General features: G+C 35.8%; 1 protein-coding gene across 7 annotated transcripts; it reads right to left on the reverse strand.

Annotated features, from left to right (window-relative positions):
- Positions 1 to 2,426: 2,426 nt before the first annotated feature.
- On the reverse strand, positions 2,427 to 15,894 carry LOC112566832 (ribosomal biogenesis protein LAS1L-like). 7 transcript variants are annotated; one of them, XM_025243222.1, is made up of 21 exons: positions 15,871 to 15,894; positions 15,537 to 15,653; positions 15,109 to 15,279; positions 14,534 to 14,665; positions 14,050 to 14,160; positions 13,655 to 13,804; positions 13,043 to 13,188; positions 11,189 to 11,333; positions 9,713 to 9,805; positions 9,162 to 9,305; positions 8,612 to 8,684; positions 7,780 to 7,890; positions 7,149 to 7,307; positions 6,848 to 6,933; positions 6,040 to 6,128; positions 5,537 to 5,746; positions 4,737 to 4,866; positions 4,121 to 4,317; positions 3,473 to 3,526; positions 2,934 to 3,096; positions 2,427 to 2,544 (listed from the first exon to the last, which is right to left on the reverse strand). In XM_025243222.1, exons 8-21 carry the CDS (start codon positions 11,263 to 11,265, stop codon positions 2,478 to 2,480), a joined length of 1,653 nt encoding a protein of 550 aa, XP_025099007.1. In that variant the 5' UTR covers positions 11,266 to 11,333; positions 13,043 to 13,188; positions 13,655 to 13,804; positions 14,050 to 14,160; positions 14,534 to 14,665; positions 15,109 to 15,279; positions 15,537 to 15,653; positions 15,871 to 15,894; the 3' UTR covers positions 2,427 to 2,477. The 7 variants fall into 7 exon arrangements, with proteins under 7 accessions (XP_025099007.1, XP_025099006.1, XP_025099004.1 ...); XM_025243221.1 differs by having other exon boundaries at positions 13,043 to 13,192; XM_025243219.1 differs by having other exon boundaries at positions 11,189 to 11,253; positions 13,043 to 13,804.
- Positions 15,895 to 17,535: the final 1,641 nt, after the last annotated feature.

The raw sequence follows: 17,535 nt of genomic DNA on the forward strand, positions 1-17,535 counted from the left end.
GATTCGACTTCTGTGGGAAGAGCTAAAAAGCATTGACCTCTGTTGTCCACTTAGTGCATGTGATCTGAAAGGAAGGGTGATTAATCTTTTTACCAATGTTCGCCTTCATTTTCGTTGAAAGATAGCTCTGTGTCCTTTTTTGAAAAAAGGAACAAAAAGAAATAGAAAAATGTTGAAGTTTCATCATTTGTAGCTTTTCAGCTTAAAGTAATGTAAATTATTTTAGATCAGTGTGAAAGAAAATGTTATAAATCTTTATTTAAAGTACATGTGTGAATGATTCCTTTTGAGTATCTGCTTGCTGTAATTTCATAGTAAGCATAGCTGTTATCTTTAAATTGTCCACCAATGTTCTTACAATAAGGGATATGAATGTAGATAAATATATACATTTATTATTAGCAGTATTATGATTTGTGTGAGAATTGATTGCTGCATGCTTGTATGTAAGCAGAAATCTATATGTCTCAGTATGTGAGCAAGTCTTCTGAAGTGGCTTGTTTATATTCATGTGTAAGTCTGTTTTTAACTGCTTTCTCATATTCATAAATTCTCATAATTTAGATTTTTTATGGATTTTCAATAAATGCAAATTCGTGCTCATTGATGTGCTGTTTGAATATATAAAAAGTTATCCTTTTAAATATAGTCAGCTGTCATACTTGTATTAAAACTCTCCCAAACTACACTCGTCTAAGCAATTCTCATCAATAAAAGACACAAAAATATGTTCTTAGATAAACGTCATTTGATATCGCAAACGCCTAGACATTTACTCCAAAGATAAACACAGCTAGCGACGACTTTGTTTAGTAGTGGTTGATAGTAGCAACTGCGGCGTAGCATATCATTTCGAAGGGACGCAACTCCGTCACTGCTTTTCTTAACAAGTAAGGATAAAGAACGAGTGCACCCTCTCTATATCTAAGCTCTCTGGTCGCCCTACGACGGACTCCAGACGGCCGAAGAAAACGAGGCCGCCCAAAGGAAACTTGGAGAAGAACAGTGGAAAGGGAGATGAAAGGAAAGGGCTGGACATGGGGTCACCTAGAGCGGGTTTCAGCCGATCGACATCGGTGGCGGACTCTGGTTGAGGCCTTATGTGCAACCTGATGCACGAAGAGGATAGATAGATAGGGTGTTGTTGTGTACTAGTGGTAGTACCCACGTGAAACTACTTTTATAGGGTACAGGTTATGGTTAAAATCCGTTTGTATCTACAAAGTAATAGTAATAGCAAGCACTTGTACATAATTTTCAAAGATCACTAGGATTTGCTTACGTTCGTCATCACACGGTTATGTAGATTTTGTCGAAACCAAAATAATAATGATAATAATGGGGATTTGTAAAGCATCACGAACAAGAAAGATCGCACACTGCGCAGATCAATAATGATAAATGAAGAGGTAGTAGACGGTGAGATAACTACAGGCACAGGACATAAACCAATAAAGAAATGAAACATGAGACATGACAGTATTACAAGGGAGTTAAGGATAGTAATTCAGGGATAGTACTTAGTGAACAGATATTTTCAGAGAGCGTTTAAATCAGACCTGGGCAAACGCCGGCCCGCGGGCCGTATCCGGCCCGCCTCCTGTCTCTGACCGGCCCGCCCGCTGGCCGCCCACCAGTAAATATACTATATATACAGTATTGGGTAAAACTGAGTTAACTATATTAGTCCGGCCCTCTAGAACCATCCCAGTTTCTCATCCGGCCCTCTAGAACCATCCCAGTTTGTCATCCGGCCCCTTGGGAAAATTAATTGCCCACCCCTGGTTTAAATGTATCCTTGGAGTCCGAGTGGCGAATGTGATGTGGAAGAGAGTTCCACTGCTTAGCAACATAGACGGAAAATGTCCGTTGTCCGTATGTGACTGTGTGTTTTTTTTTTGTAGGAGGGATAGGATGAGGGAGTCTGGAGACAAGATTTCAGTAGTGGGGGAGGAGCCTTCAAAGAATATTTAGCATAGAGTTGAGAGCTTGAAATACTCATGGAAGATTGACTTAATTCTTAGCTAGCTAACACGGTTGTTACCTGAACTCTTAAGGTTTTTCATATGCAAATGTTGCTTTGGTACCTTATAGACCTGAACATCAATGACCACTCTACCTTTATGCAGTCCAAAACAAATTAGTTATTTAACTGTTACATTTGTCAATAAATCCGTGATTTCGTGATTATGCTGCCTGTAGGAGTCATTCACAAATTTCTTCTGCTATTATTTATTGGAAGCAAGCTTCTTATATGCTATTTTCTTCTGTTGATTGATTTTACAGTTGCTTTCAGTCCCGTATACAGTCGTGAAAATTGGACATGAGTAGTAATATACAAAATTTGGCATTTGTCAGTCATACCTAGTAAAGAATATTAACCCTCTCAATAACCCAATAACTTTATAGTTGTCAACCAACCCCCCAAAATACACACACATGCACACAAAAAAAGTTAAAAAACGGTTTTATAATTCTTAAGCAAGTCCAATTTTATTTAACAAAGATGGACAGTCTTCTTCATTCCAGGTAGCAGACTCTCTCCTGAAAAAATACAAACAATAATCCTTATCTTCTTAAATAAAGCTTCTTTCCATTCTCTCCCTTCTCCAACATTCCATTCAACACTGTCTACACCGTCTCAAATCATTATTTTACAGTCTACACCATATCAGTTCATTATCCCACAGTCAACACACTCAGATTATCCACACCGTCTACACCAACTGAGATCATTATTCCACACCATCTACACTATCTCAGATCATTATCACTATCTTCCATTTTATGAAGAAATTTTTTATGCTACATGAATCATATCCTGAAGCAAGATAAGAGAATAAACCTCAAATTTTTACTTTTATTCACAGGTTACATTTTCAAAGGATATACAGAGATATCAGCCATAAACATCAATAAAATTATAAAATTACTCTTTTTCTTCTTGTCCACAAGGACTGTCCTGTTCTATATCTCCAGTTTCCTCTTTCATTTCATCATCTTCATCAGATCCTGCCTTCTCGATGTCCAAGCACAGGAGAGATTGGGTCTGTCCTGGGATTAGCCCAAGTGGAACATGTGCCCAGTCAGCAGGATCTGGCAGGCAAACATTCTAATTTGAGTAGATGCATTCTTAGCCTAATGTTAGTTCCTTTTGCAAGATTAATTTTTGATTTTTCCTTTAAAAATTAACAATAAACTCTTCAGTGTGTGGTAAATTAAGTAAAAAATGCACAGAGATTCTGAATCTGTAACATCCATTCATAGACTGGTAAAATAAAATTACCGTTACTGGGTAAAAAATAAATGGAATAACACTGATTTTTTTCATCACCATGCAAGTATAATAGCAATTTTTTTCCACTCCCCAAACAAACACAATACAATGCATTACATTGTATCCATTATTTTCACTCCTATAAACACTGACAATTCTTACATTTGTGTGACAATACATTATAGACAGACATACCTATACAAAGCTGCCAGATATTTCCCTCTTCTTTGGAGACTGTACCATCCAAATCTAAACATAGGAAGGAAGAGTTAACCCTTTAGAGTTTACCCACAAGAAACACTTTCAAGCAGTACTTCTATGCATTATTTTTTTTTTAAACGAGCAAGCATAATTACAACAAATTTCGAACTTCATGCTATCTCCATAAGTTACATATAGGGTTCTTTCCCACCCAGCAAGTGATTTGAGACTTAAATCCCAGTGAAGACCTCTGCATTCACCTTCTCTTGTAATAGCCATTATACTATTCTACAATTCTAGACAACAAATAATAAGCTGTTAGATTCACAAAAAATGGTTGAAGGGGAGGGGGACTGGTTTTTTGTTTACACTGAGCTAGCAACTAAGGCTGTATCACAAGGCAGCCAGCCCTGTAAACAGATGCCAAATGCAGAGAAAGAACAGCATGCCCAAGAACCCAGGACAGCCAATCTTCACTGTATTAGTGACAGGCACCAACTGTTGCACCAATGGGCCACCCAAAAAGATGTTGGGATGTCAACATGGTACCCATAACAGTCTGCAAAACCCCATCTCTTTCACTCATAGATTCACACAATTGCCCTCTCTTAGCAGCATGTGAATGCACACAACTTCTCTCACCAGCCAAGGAGAAAACCCTGGACTCGGTAAGTTTATTTAGCTCAACTTCCTCGGCTGCCCCCATATTTGTATCTTCCTGATCATCATCATCTCCTACTCCTGGGTCTGATATATCATGAATTTTGCCCCTGTAGATAAGGTCCAACTCTTCCAGTTTACTCCGACTCTCAATAGGTAATGAGCGTGAATCTCCAATCCTGAAAAAAATATTAAAAAAAACAAGGATGGTGGAGATGCTGAAAAACCCATCCAAAAGAATTACAGAGCGCACGTAGCAGCCAAAACAAGCAAATAACAAGTTTTCAAATATTTAGGAATTATCTTGCCTGACACCTACCTCCATGTTGAATTATGTTGAAACAGAAGTAGCATTTAGTGAAAAACAAAATATATTTGTCTCCCAGTTTCTGACTCGATAACAAGTGGTTTGTATCCTCAACATGGCAAAATATGGAGTTTACCACTATACTGAGCTCCAAATGTTTTTAAATGAATATTTTACACCAATTTAAAAACATTATATCTTAAAAGAATATAATTTTACACTCTTTTATATTTCTGTAACATTGCAATTATCCAACAAAATGTATGTATCTAGTTAAACACGTTCACTTACAGAGGCAACAAGCTGCAAGTCCAGTTGTTGGTAATCTGCAGACAGGTATTGAGCAGAAGTTTTTTGCTGAAGCTGATAGAAGATTTGTATAGCTGTACCACTGGCTGCTGGTCACCAATAAATTTCTTGTCTGAAATTCGAGAGTTTGAAAATTAACAAATTTCTGTCACAACATATTATTTATTGTTCAAAGTTTCTCTTTGGACTAGACCTTTATATGAATGGAACCTGATAAACGACAGAATTCTTGCTAGCTACATTTTTGGTGGTAAAATTCCTTTCTTTAAGTACTTACTAGATGAAATGACTTAAAGAAGTTATCCTGACTAGCTACCTCAATTCCAGCTGTCTACTCCCAATTGGTCGGACCTGACCAATGAACAGGGAGAACACAAAATCAACTCCCTGTAAGAGTGTACTAGACACCATGGGGACCTGCATAATCAGGGCAGAGGAGCACAAAGAAATTCAAGCTGTATCACCAGCCTACCAGGTCCCTTTACTTCTCTCTTTAATGAAGAATGCAGTGATGTTGTGAAACCACTGTCATTCCCCTCAGACTGATAGGGCATTAAAGCCGGGTGAAAAATTGGAGGAGTGCTCAATCGAGAGTGGACAGCTGGAACTGAGGTAACTAGTCAGGATATCTCCACATAGTCATGCCATCTGGTAAAGTACAATGAAGAAATAACCATGAATATAAAAGACAGACCAAAAAAAGTTGACAAATGCATATATGTAAATGTAAATGCTAAGCTGTTAACAGGATTTTTCTCATACTGTCAGTCTGGTTAACTTACAATTTGCTGTCTCGTAACTCAGAATCAAATGCAGCCATGCAGCAAGAGCTTTGCTGTGCAATGAAGCATGATCTGGCTGACCGACTAGGGTCATGAGGATATGCTGCAGCAGAAGACTAGTTAACTGCCTGGACTGCACACTTCGAAGTAATGACTTCCAGATGCTTATCAAAATATCTGGCACTTTAGGAAGTTCTGCATTGAGTGTGTCTGTAAAGATATACTCTCAATTCATCACAACTTTACTAAATGTCACTTGCATGCTAAATTTTCAAGAGTGGCTTATACATAATCTAATCATGAGAAATACAGTTTACATTTAATTCTAATAATGTAATTAGTATTATAAAATCAAAATGCAACATGTAAATATAGTTCTTAACATCACCTGCTGATTTGAACTTAAAACTTAACTAAGCCCATGAAGATTTAAATTCTTGAAAGTTCAACTACATGTGAAAGGTAAAATGTCTGAGTTTAAAAGATATTTCAATAGCACATACCTTCCAGATTCACTTTGTATGCAAGCAATTGTTCTTCTGTGGGTATAAGATGACCAGGTTCAATCAATTCAATCAGCACATTGATTCGCCTGTCAGAAAACAAATAACACAAAATATGAAATAAGATATTTAAAGGAAAATGTTGACAGCAGAAAAATAAACATGTCTACTACTCACTGGCAGCGCATTATAAATTAAATGATTAGATAAGCTAAAAACTATTTCATGTTAACATATTTGATTTTCTACCAACAAATGCTTATGAGAACACTTAAAGCTCTAAATTTTCATTCTCATTCCTACCTAAGCTATAAAGTTAAAATTTAAAACTTCCAAAGGAACATCATAGCTAAAAAAAAACAAATCAGTCACAAAGGGCAAAGACCTGTTCTGATCTACTATGATCTTATGTTAATCCTTTTAATACACTTAAATCCTGTTTTGCTGCTACATGGCTTTATTAATGGTTGTGTAGTGTGTTCTGATTGGTCCTTTTTGGTTTATATTAACAATGGGAATCTCCAGTTTAATTTTTTTTCAAAAGCAATATCATAGAATTGGTCATCGTGTTTAGATGGACTTATTTATCTCAGCTTTTCACTATCAAATATACTATTATTGAAAATAAATTATTATGCAAAGTTTGTGAAAAGTTTATTTCTAGGTCTAAAACAGAGAAGATTGATCATGAAGTACAATTGATTTGGACTTAATGCGACCAATTATGTCTGCATGAAAATGATACTTCTAATACACAATCAATAAAAATGTTACGCCATCTCTTTGCAACTGTCTCACATCAGCTAACCCAGGACCAGTAAGAAGATTATCCAGCTGACTTAAAACTGCACTCTTATCGTTTACAGAACCACTTTCTGTGCCATCTTGTATGCACTGCAAATGATTAAAATCAAAAGTGATTACCAAAGAAGATTGTAATGAAACCTTAAGGATGTCAAGCATCCATTTCTCAGACAAAATCCAAAGTTTCAATCATGAGCTCCTACAGGGGTTTTTTGTTTGTTTTTTTCTTAACTGGCATTTGAGTGAATATGTATATGACTAACATGCTAAAGGTTTACAAACAGAAAAGGATCTTTAAAACATACCTTGTGACTTGCTTTTTGGTAGTCATAAAGCAAAGTGGCAATGTCAGACATGGTAGACTTTGGACTCTTGCCTACCCTTCTTTGCAACTGCTTCTTCTTTCCAACTTTTGAACTGTCTGGATCAGGTGTATCTGTCATCTGCTGACTCCAGAACACCTCCTGTTAATGAAAACTGACACTCAATTTTTGGCTTGATAGTCAACTAAATTTGGCTTATTTTATTTCCAACTTTTTCCAGACTCTATGGCAGATACAGAAGAGGAGGCAGATAAGTAGAAATTGGTAGACAACGTTGAAGGGGGGTATAGCTTCCCATTCAGCGCACTTAATAAAAGGATAGTTAACTAAGATAGAGATGGTTGTATTGTCATGTGGCTCTATTGCCAAGCCAGGCTAAAGGACTGATGATGATGATGAAGAGCAAAAACAATTAAATCCCCATTAGATTTGTAAAAAAATAACATTTGACCTTCACCTTATGGTATCAGAAATGAAAATATCTTACTTGCTTTCCAAATTAATCCAAACACCAATAAATGAATGAATGCAAAAACATATTTTATCTGGTGTATTTACAATTCTGTTTTTTAGGTTAAAGAATTTTCACCAAAGAATCAAATGCCAAAACTACCTGCAGATAAGTAAGTGCCCATCGACAGCCAGCCAACAGAAGATCTAAGGAGGGGAGAGAACCATGGGTTGCATCATGTCGAAGCCGCACAATCCATGTAGGTATTCCAAACTTTACACAGCAGAGAGACGAAAACATATTCGATGAAACAAAAGACAAATTTAATACGCTTTTTATTAATACAAGTGACTGGTATTTAAAAATAAAACTTGTTTAGTAGTTTCTTTCTTTTTTAAGTGTTGCCAAAGCCTGTTACCTTTATCAGCAAACATATTGAGGTTAATATCCATCAGTAATAATCTAATCCCCTACATCAAGGGCACCCAGTAGCGTAGTGACTGAAACACTTGTTTGTTACCACTGCAGAGAGAGAGAGGCCTTGCGTTCAGATCTCCTCTTGGGACACTCTCTGTATGTGACACCTATTCACAGGTATGCCTGTCATGGTTTTTTTTCAGGTAATCTATTTCCTCCCTAGTCCCTCTCCCCTTAAAGTGTGAAATCACATCTACATGGAATATATTCTCACCAAAACAAGCAGCTAGCAAACCAGCAAACTCACTAAGCTATATTGTAAGGCTCAACGATTCAAGCTCAGGTTCAGGGATCATCAGGGCTATGGGAATGATGATGACAACACTGACATTTTTGATAATGACAACAGTGGTGAAAGGAATTTTACTTACTGAACATTTGTCAACAGCATCTGATGAATTTCTCATTAAAAATATTTCCTAACAGTCTTGTAAAAATATGAATAGTTGCTTTTATAATAAACTAGGCACTTTTTCCCCAAAATTCAAAGCAACATCGCAGTTTTCACATTACTCACATCCAGTGCTACTTTATGAACTGGTTGGGCATAACTCTTGTCTTGCCCTTTCTCTGTGACATGGTTGACAAACCTGAAGTAGCAGAGTATTAAGAAATAAATATGCAATACTCTTGAGAGAGAGAGGGAGGGAAAGAGCATGCATGTGGTGTGTGTGTTCTGCATGTACATTCATTAAATAGATCAACTCATACAGAAAATAGATTACTTCATTCAATGGTATTGTAAATATTGCTGTATACAAATACTTTTATCTTCATTAAAAGCATACTGCAATATCATAAGCATTCATAAAAGTTGACTTGAAAACAAAGGAGTCTATATTTTTTTTCCTCTACCTGGTAAGGAAAATTAAAGATGGAGATTTAAAATAATGCAGTTAACTGAATATTATTAAAGCAGTCAAGCAAAATATTTTTCTTAACTACCAAAGCTTGGGTTTTTTTTAAGTTTGCTTATTTAAAAATTTACTGCTTCATATTTTAAAATCATTGGTGAAACAACAAATCTCTGACTTCTTCATAACAATTAACTCAATTGGGAAGCCTACCTAATTAAGGCCAGACTTAAAATAGAACGTAAAGTATTTTCACTGCTGATGATATTGCCAGCATCCAAAACCTCATGGTACTGGACCATAGCTTCAGTAAGTGCAGCTGTACTTTCTATGGCAACAGAAAGCTTATTCAGGGCTCTGCAATGGCATTCCAAATTTTATCAAGATACATAAATCAAGCATATTAAGCACAAACTTAATTCTCCATCACTAGATAGACAATTTTCAATGAGCATGGACCGCAGCTTTCCAGATTGAACAAATCTACAAATAATTATGACATTTTAAAAGACCATGTTGCACACCAACAAAAACTAAAGGGGGAGATAGCTTCCACAATAAATTGTGCTTACGATACTTGTACAGATTTCACCAGATAAAGATAACAGCTAACATAGTTACATATTAACATTTACAAACTTACTACTTAGATAACTCTGAGACAAAATACGTGTGTGCATGAAAGTAAAAAAATGACTGAAATAAATACTGCACAACCTCAAAACTATTGTCATTTTTGCACATCATTTGTACAAAGAACTCACCTGCTCTTCCAAACAGCAACTTTTTCCACGGCTTCCTTCTGTTTACAAATGTCCTTGCTGTATAAGCCGTGGTAAACACTTGCAAATTCAGACCTGTTGACATTTTTTGCAAAAATATCTACTATACTTTGTGTTTATTATCATCCCACAAAAACTGAAAAATCACTTGTCAGAATATGTAAAGTTGTTCTAATTTTGTAATGATACGAATTTTAAAATTTTTGAAAAAAGATTCTGCAACTGCGTATGGACATATCCGCGAATGCACATGCAAGTATTCTCGAAAACCTGTTAGTCCATGGCACAACATGCTTCCAGGAGAGCGCCATGTTGTCTCGCTGTCTAGTTAAAGATTATTAAAAATATCTGTCAAGGGAGATCAATTCATTATTGATTCCGCTATTTTTACCTCGCAGTGTAGAGAGTCTCCGTGATAAACAATGCCAAAACATGGCAACCAAATATAAAGCTTTGTGGCTGATGTTCTGAGTGATCACAAAGAGTACGTCAAGGGCATAAGAGAGTGAGAAATTTTTAACATTAATATTAAATGAGTTATCAGAAATATTTCTAATTACTGATTGAGTTTTATTAGAGGAAATACTATTATCGTGACCCCACCCTACCTGTATTTTTTTTTTTATTATTCGATGAGTTTAGTTTTTAATCTTTCGCTCAAGTGGACTGCTCGTCAAACAATTAAGTGCTTAAGGTAGTTACATGATTATGAATATGCATCATCTCTGACCTAAACCGTCATCTATCAGGTGATTATCACGATCACCATCGAACGGATGAGGATTTGATGAGCGTACATTACCTGTTTTTCTTCCTCCCAGATTGTCTTTTTTGTCATAAAGATTTTTTATCATATTTTATGCGTCTAATATTTCACAAAATTTCATAAACTGGTCTTAAAACAGACCGATAAACTTTGGCTTTTTATGTGATGTTTCAGTCAGTTGAAACGCAGAAATGTACCGACGACAATACAAAACAGTAATACAAGTACGGCAGAAGGTAAGTGTATAGATAATGTGATTCAAATACTATATATACCAGTTACTATATATTTATATTATCTCCCTTAGATCACTTTATTGACTTTACTCAACTGATTATCATCTTATTCAAACCACATTTTCAATACAGATCTCGAGATTTCACTGTCCAAGCAGATCTCAGGCCTTTTTTTTTTTACAACTCATAGTATCTCTCTAAAGGCTGATCTTAGTTTGTATGCATGACATATATATCACATGACATTATCTTCCCGGTTTTTTTTGTTTTTTTTTTTTTGATAAAATTACTTTGTGCCTATGTTTGAGAGAGTGAACTTAGATATGCGCATAGAAGGAACCTCAACTGCATGATTTAATGAATTATTCACAAAAATGTGACTTTTGACATGCATCACCTCTCTCTGTCTTAATGTGTGCACATTTGTGTGCATGTGTTTAGAAAGTACAGCCTGACCTTAAGGCAAAAGTGACTGATGAGCAGCCAACAGATCCAAATGTGCAGAAACAAGTTGCCCAGATCTGGGAAACCATTGAACAGATTTGTCAGAAAGGTCCTGCAGAGTTCATCAAGAAGAGAGCACAAGAGCAGAAAAACAAATCTGTAGCAACCAGTGAATGGAAAACAGTCAGAATATTTGTTTCATCAACGTTTAATGACTTCTTTAGTGAGCGAGAAGTCCTTGTGAAAAAGGTATTGAGAAAATAAATTTAATGATGTAGAACATGCATTGAAGCTCATATACATACATGATTAAATACATAATTCAAGATTCTTTTATGAGTCTGTCACCCTGTAAAGGGTAATGAGAAAATATACATACATATCCATATTCACACACATTCATATCAGTATATCCGATATCTCTCACTCACAACCACACACACATCATACACATTTCAATTTATAACAACTAATATATTAAAAACTAATTTTCTGTATCATTCTTTCCTTCTTCTAGCCCTTTAACATATACCTGCAATGAAATAAATAATGAAATAAATCAGAGCATATAAACAAAGGATAAACTTTTTTATGTGATATTTTTGCTCCTCTTATTCTTACCTAAGTCCAAAAAGCTTATAAATGTACTTGCATTCTCTTTCTCTTTCTCTCAAACACAGATCTCTTCATATAAATTAATACACATATGCACATACATTTATAAAACCATAACGCCACTTAATTTTATAGTATGAACACATTTTTAAAAACCCAAACAAAGAGCTTTCTTTCTTTCTTTTAACATTTTAGGGTTTTTAACTAAAAAAAATTTAGAGAAAACTATGCAGAATAGTCAGCAAAACATTCTGACAGGTTTTTCCAGAACTGCGAGAATGGTGTCATGACATGAAACTAAAACTGATTGAATGCGACCTAAGGTGGGGTGTACCAAAAGATGCCACATCCACACAAGCTCTTCTGACGTGTCTGGAGGAAATTGATCGATGCTATGAATCCAATGGCCAACCCTTTTTCCTGAATTTGATGGGCACACGGTTAGTTAAGTTTTTATCAACTTAGCTACATCAACCATTGTATAAAAGTGTTATATGTGTACCTGAGAGATACATAGAGAATCAGATTTATTATAAGATATAAGTAAATGTAAATAGTTTTAGGTACTATTATCTTATTATTCTCAGTTCTTTGTTTTCTTTATTTGTCAAAGTATAATGCTTGGGCATAATGTTAAAAGATGACAGGTTTGTAAGGGGATGTGAGGAACTGACAGAAAATTGTCTTACCAAGAAGTAAGAAAATTAGCCAAGTTAAATAGTAAATCATAAAGAATAAAGATGAAGTATTATCTAGCCTATGTCTATGTGGTGTGTTAAGTAACTTCACATTAACACTTTTCTCATCTTAGATATGGATGGATTCCAACTGTTAATGACATTCCCAAGGAAGTGCATGAGAAGTATGACTGGGTAGATGGTATATCAATCACATCCATGGAAATACTCCATGGAGCACTAAGGTTTGTTTTTGGTGATTATTGGAGTAGTTTTAAACAAAAGACTCAGTTTTAAAAAGTATGTTAGTATGAAGTTTAATAAACAGCTTTACTTTATTATTTCATGTCCTAAGTAATGTTGCCATGGGTCTCTTTTAAAGACTATAGTTGGTGAACAACAGTATGCATTACATGCAATATTTTTAAATTGTTTGAAGAGGTGTGTGTGAGAGAGAGAGAGGAAGAGAATGCAAGTACATTTATAAGCTTTCTGGATGTAGGTAAGAATAAGAGGAGCAAAAACATCACATAAAAAAGTTTATCCTTTGTTTAAATGTTGGGAGGGAGGTTACCGTTGGCATCATGGCCAGCCTTTGCGTAGATCTGGAGAGAGTTCTGTCATCAAAATTTTAGTCTGTCACGTGAATTATGAAAGAGCATTTCATTTTTCTCCCAGGATATCAAATCCGAATGCAGCCTTTTTCCTGCGTGATCCAAGCTTCCTTAAGGATTTACCACCAGATTATTTGAAGATTTTTGATGAGACAAGCATGTTAGCAAGGGAGCACTTACAGGTAAAAACAAAATTCAAATAAAGTTGTTCTTCAATTTTTGTGGCTGCACGTGTATGAAATGAAAATGAAAAAAATTACAAGAAAGAGCGTAAGTATGTTTGTGTGCACACAAATGCAAATTGTAGCATATAGATGAAAAGGTAAGTAAATCAACAAAGCTTTCGATGTCTACTGAATTTAAAGACGTTCATCATATTTCTGCCATAAGATAATATTTGAAAAGCTGATTATTTTTAGGATTTGCAGCATCTTGAATGTTTTAGCCTTTGACAGCAGGATAAAGCAATATAGAAATTCATTTAATTAAGAATGAAAATAAATACGAAGGCATATGTTAGTAAGTGTAGCAAATAAATGAATAGATTTCTAAATGAAGGCAGTTCTAATCACCTGAGGGAAGGTGGAAAAAATAGATGCTATCATCTCCAAAGTAGACAGACGCCCATCCTCAAGCTCGTACATCAGCTGTGCTATGAAAAAATTCAGGTGTTTCGTCAGGCGCTTCCCAAGCGGATAGTCAAGCAGATACTGCAGCACCACCTTAACAGGTGAAGAAAATAAAAAGAGCATATAAAGAAGTGAGTTAAAGAAAACAGGATTTGGTCTGTTATATCAAATTACCACTGAATGTAGCTCATACCAGACTGACAAAAATTGTAATATCAAAATATATATAACTCCAAATATACTAGAATAAAGCTCCCAAGATATTAGTAATCTCTCTCTCACTCACAAACACATGATTTTTCCAATAAATGAATAAGTGAAAATTTACTTTTACTTACTTGTCGACATTGTAAACGTAAATGGTCTGCCTCTGCTGTAACTACCATTGTCTCAACTGCTTTTATCAGTTCATGGAGTTCAGGAACATTGAGCTTTCGGTGTAGAATGGCCTAAAAGAAAGACTCAAAACTCATTTAAATGGAATGTGACATCATCCAGATATTTTTTACAAATTTTATACTATCAAAGATCAAAAATGAATGGTCTATCAGTCTTTGTGAAAAGCTAATATCATTTTTCAAAAGACAACTGTAGTTACTATGTTTTTTTAACACAGATTAAAAACTAAGTTCTCTAACATTTGTAAACAGTTGTTAGTCTGATTCTCAAATGGTTGCAATCATGTACATATGCAAAGAAACAACAAAGTGGTTAAACAATATAACTCCACACATATATGTACACACACATGCATGCGCATGTCCACACTCATGTATGTGCATGCAAACACACACACACACACAAACATACACACTGACTAACCTTCAGTACTGAAAATGCAGTGCTCTGGCATGTAAAATCAAGCAAGTCGCTCTAACAAAAGGATAGCAAAACCCGAAGATGCTCTGATGACAGTTCGTAATATTTCACCTCTCTCACCAATACAGTCACTGCCTGTTAATAACATTTTACACAAACACACACATAATGTTGTTTACTGCAAAATAGCAAAAACTGTACATGTTGCCTGACACATTTCAGTCTGCTTTCATTGATGAAAAATTCCTTACAGCAAAACTGATTAAAACAAAAAACCACTCAAACCATACATCTCTTTGAAAAAATATTATGTTAAATGAACCAAATGCACCCACATACAAGCATTTACCATTTATGGATGACAATGAGGAAAGAAAAGTCAAATGCAATACATGGATCAAACATTAAATTTTATAAAAGAATGTGTCTCTTCCAAATAAGCATTTGTTGAGAGTTAAAATCAATATCATTTGCTCCGCACGCACTAATGCATATCAGAGACTTTAGTCTGACAATAACATTTGGTGTTTCGGGACATTAGCCAAGCTTCATTTTCCAGACACATCGCCTCATCTCACCTTAAAAGCCATGAGCAAGAGTTCCTGGTTATCTCCCTTGGCAGCCCCAGCACAGGCGTAGTTTTTCAGCAGGACAAACATCTCTCTACCGATTATATTGATCATCTTCTTTAAGGTGGGCAACGGGAATGTCAGCAGCCAGCACAGGCAGCGCAGCATGGCAGCATTCACCTGTGGTCATTATGGCCAGGTAGATATTACAAGGATATTAATACCAGTTGAATAGGTGAAGGCCATAGTCAAAACAAGTTTATGCAGGTATTCCTACCATATAATCCAATGACAAATTGTCTAAAGCACTTTTATTAATTTATTGTAACTATTATTTGTCTTGCTACAAAAAATTTGCATCACATAAATGTTCAGAGGAAGTACTGCATTCTTATACATACGATGCCGGAAAGCAGGAAGTCCAAAATATTACTTACTCTTATGTATTTGCAGGACAGGCATTCAACAAAGCTAGGGACGAGTGGGTCCAGCAAAGCTAAGTGGGTAGAGTCCTCTGGCTTCAGCATGGACTTTTTCAGGCAGGAATTTAAAAGCTGAGAGATCACAGACCAAGATGCCCAGAATAAGTACAAGTACAGAAACTAAAGTTGTTTTTTTTTAATGTGAAGAATAAGGGCTCCCATGGCTCTAAACAATGACATACAAGCTCTTTTCACAGCAGAGGAATCTTCAGCAACATCACTTTCTACAACTTAAATTTCTTAGAAAGTTTAATAGTTACATTAAGTGCAACAATCACTGTATGCTTACCAATAAGCCAAACTCCACCCAAACAATGGACTGTAGCTTTCTTTGTGGTTTTGGGTTTGAGACCTCCACGAGGAATAGGTTTTGTATCAAAAGACAGCTCTCTGGCTTCATCACTTTTGAACATCCTTTTCTTTTCTGTTGGTCTGTTCAAAAACATGCAAGGGACAGCAATCATTTGAATCATGACCTCATAGATGATGACACACATAACTGGCAGAGAAAGTCCCATATTTAAAAAAGAAATGGAGACAGAAGCAAGAACATTTGGGGAATTAGCCCAAGCACATAACATGTGCTCTTTCAGCATGCGGCAAAGTTGTCAAGCTGTTAGAGTCAGTGCATGAATATCATCATGTCTTTGCGTCAATGGCCTGGATTGCTGACAAGACCACTCTCTACCTTCTGCAGCACCAGGCGCACTTTGTTAGCAGTCTTCTGGCTGTGGTCCCCTCCAGGACCTGACCAAGAAAATAATGGCATTGATTTTTAAAGTCTCACACTTTTAGTTTGCGCATTATAACATCACAGTAATTTACGAAATATAAAAGTAAATCATTATTCAGAAATACCAAAGTTGGCAACAGTCAATTTATTTGTAGACGTAAAATAAATGTGGATTACAAATCATTATTATTATTCTGTATGCCTTTGCATGCATGTTTTTATGGTTATCTGTTTAACCAACTCAGTCTATCATCATTCTTTTAATTATCTAGCCATGTCCACTTACATTTTAAGGGGTTAACCAGCATTCCACAGAACCTATCAGGGCTCGATGTAACGAGCCATTAGCCTGTATGCCAGAAAGCCTTTCGATGCCTTAGCTTCAAATGTCTTGAAGCTCTTATGCCCGCATGCCTTTTCTTCTGACACCTTGCCAAACAGTTCCTCTTGAAATACACACTGTAGGTCATTCATGCAGGATATCAAGAGTCACCAAGGTTTAAAGTGTTGACATGCAGTTTTCTTGAGAATGTGGACTAGTGTGCAAGCTCAGGACATGACAAGCTGTGAACATTCAAAACAAAGCATAACCTTAAAAGTGCATTTGATAGTTTAAGAAAAAACAAAACCAAAAAGTATAAACTGCTAGCCCAAGCAAAGAGGAAAAGGGGGAAATGCTATCAGCATTCAATCCCTTTGTCATTTCATGCTTAATGGGTACATCCATAAATTCCACACAAGAAACATTTTGAGGTTTAACGAAAGCAGTAGTATTTTCATTATCCCTTGCACAACAAGCCATGGTAACAAATAGTGATATATGTGGTCAAGCCTTCTGTTTCAAGCTTTTAAAATTTGCTATCAACAAATATGCTATCTCCACCCCAAACTAGCACTGAATGGCACTGTGCAAAAGTGAGCAGCCATGCCAATTAACAATAAATGCCGTAAGCGACAGTACAACAGCAAAAATAGCTCTTCCAAAAATGTTCTAAATAATAATTTTTTTAAATTACAAAAATAAAAATGAAAAGCATTCAATGATTCATACTAGTAATAACATTGCTCTTTTTGACGTAGCGGCAAATTCAACTTGCCTGATAGCCCTTGTAAGCACAGAAACGCATCTCTTTAACAATAAAAGGCAAAGAAGCAGAGACCAAGTATCTTGCTAGTGCAATCTTGACTAACGTATCTCGGGCAATGATGCGAATTCTCTCA

The sequence above is a fragment of the Pomacea canaliculata genome, linkage group LG6 (assembly GCF_003073045.1).
Source record: "Pomacea canaliculata isolate SZHN2017 linkage group LG6, ASM307304v1, whole genome shotgun sequence".
In the NCBI taxonomy this organism is placed as follows: Eukaryota; Metazoa; Mollusca; class Gastropoda; order Architaenioglossa; family Ampullariidae; genus Pomacea; species Pomacea canaliculata.

Bases quoted from the DNA above. Each gene is read 5' to 3' on its own strand.
- LOC112566832 (XM_025243222.1), bottom strand. From the start codon at position 11,265: ATGGTTTCCCAGATCTGGGCAACTTGTTTCTGCACATTTGGATCTGTT. The intron at 7,308-7,779 runs GTAGTTTTGGCA...TTTCATTAACAG, and splicing joins GGGCACTTACTTATCTGCAG to GAGGTGTTCTGGAGTCAGCA. The intron at 6,934-7,148 runs GTATGTTTTAAA...AATCATTTGCAG, and splicing joins ACCAAAAAGCAAGTCACAAG to TGCATACAAGATGGCACAGA.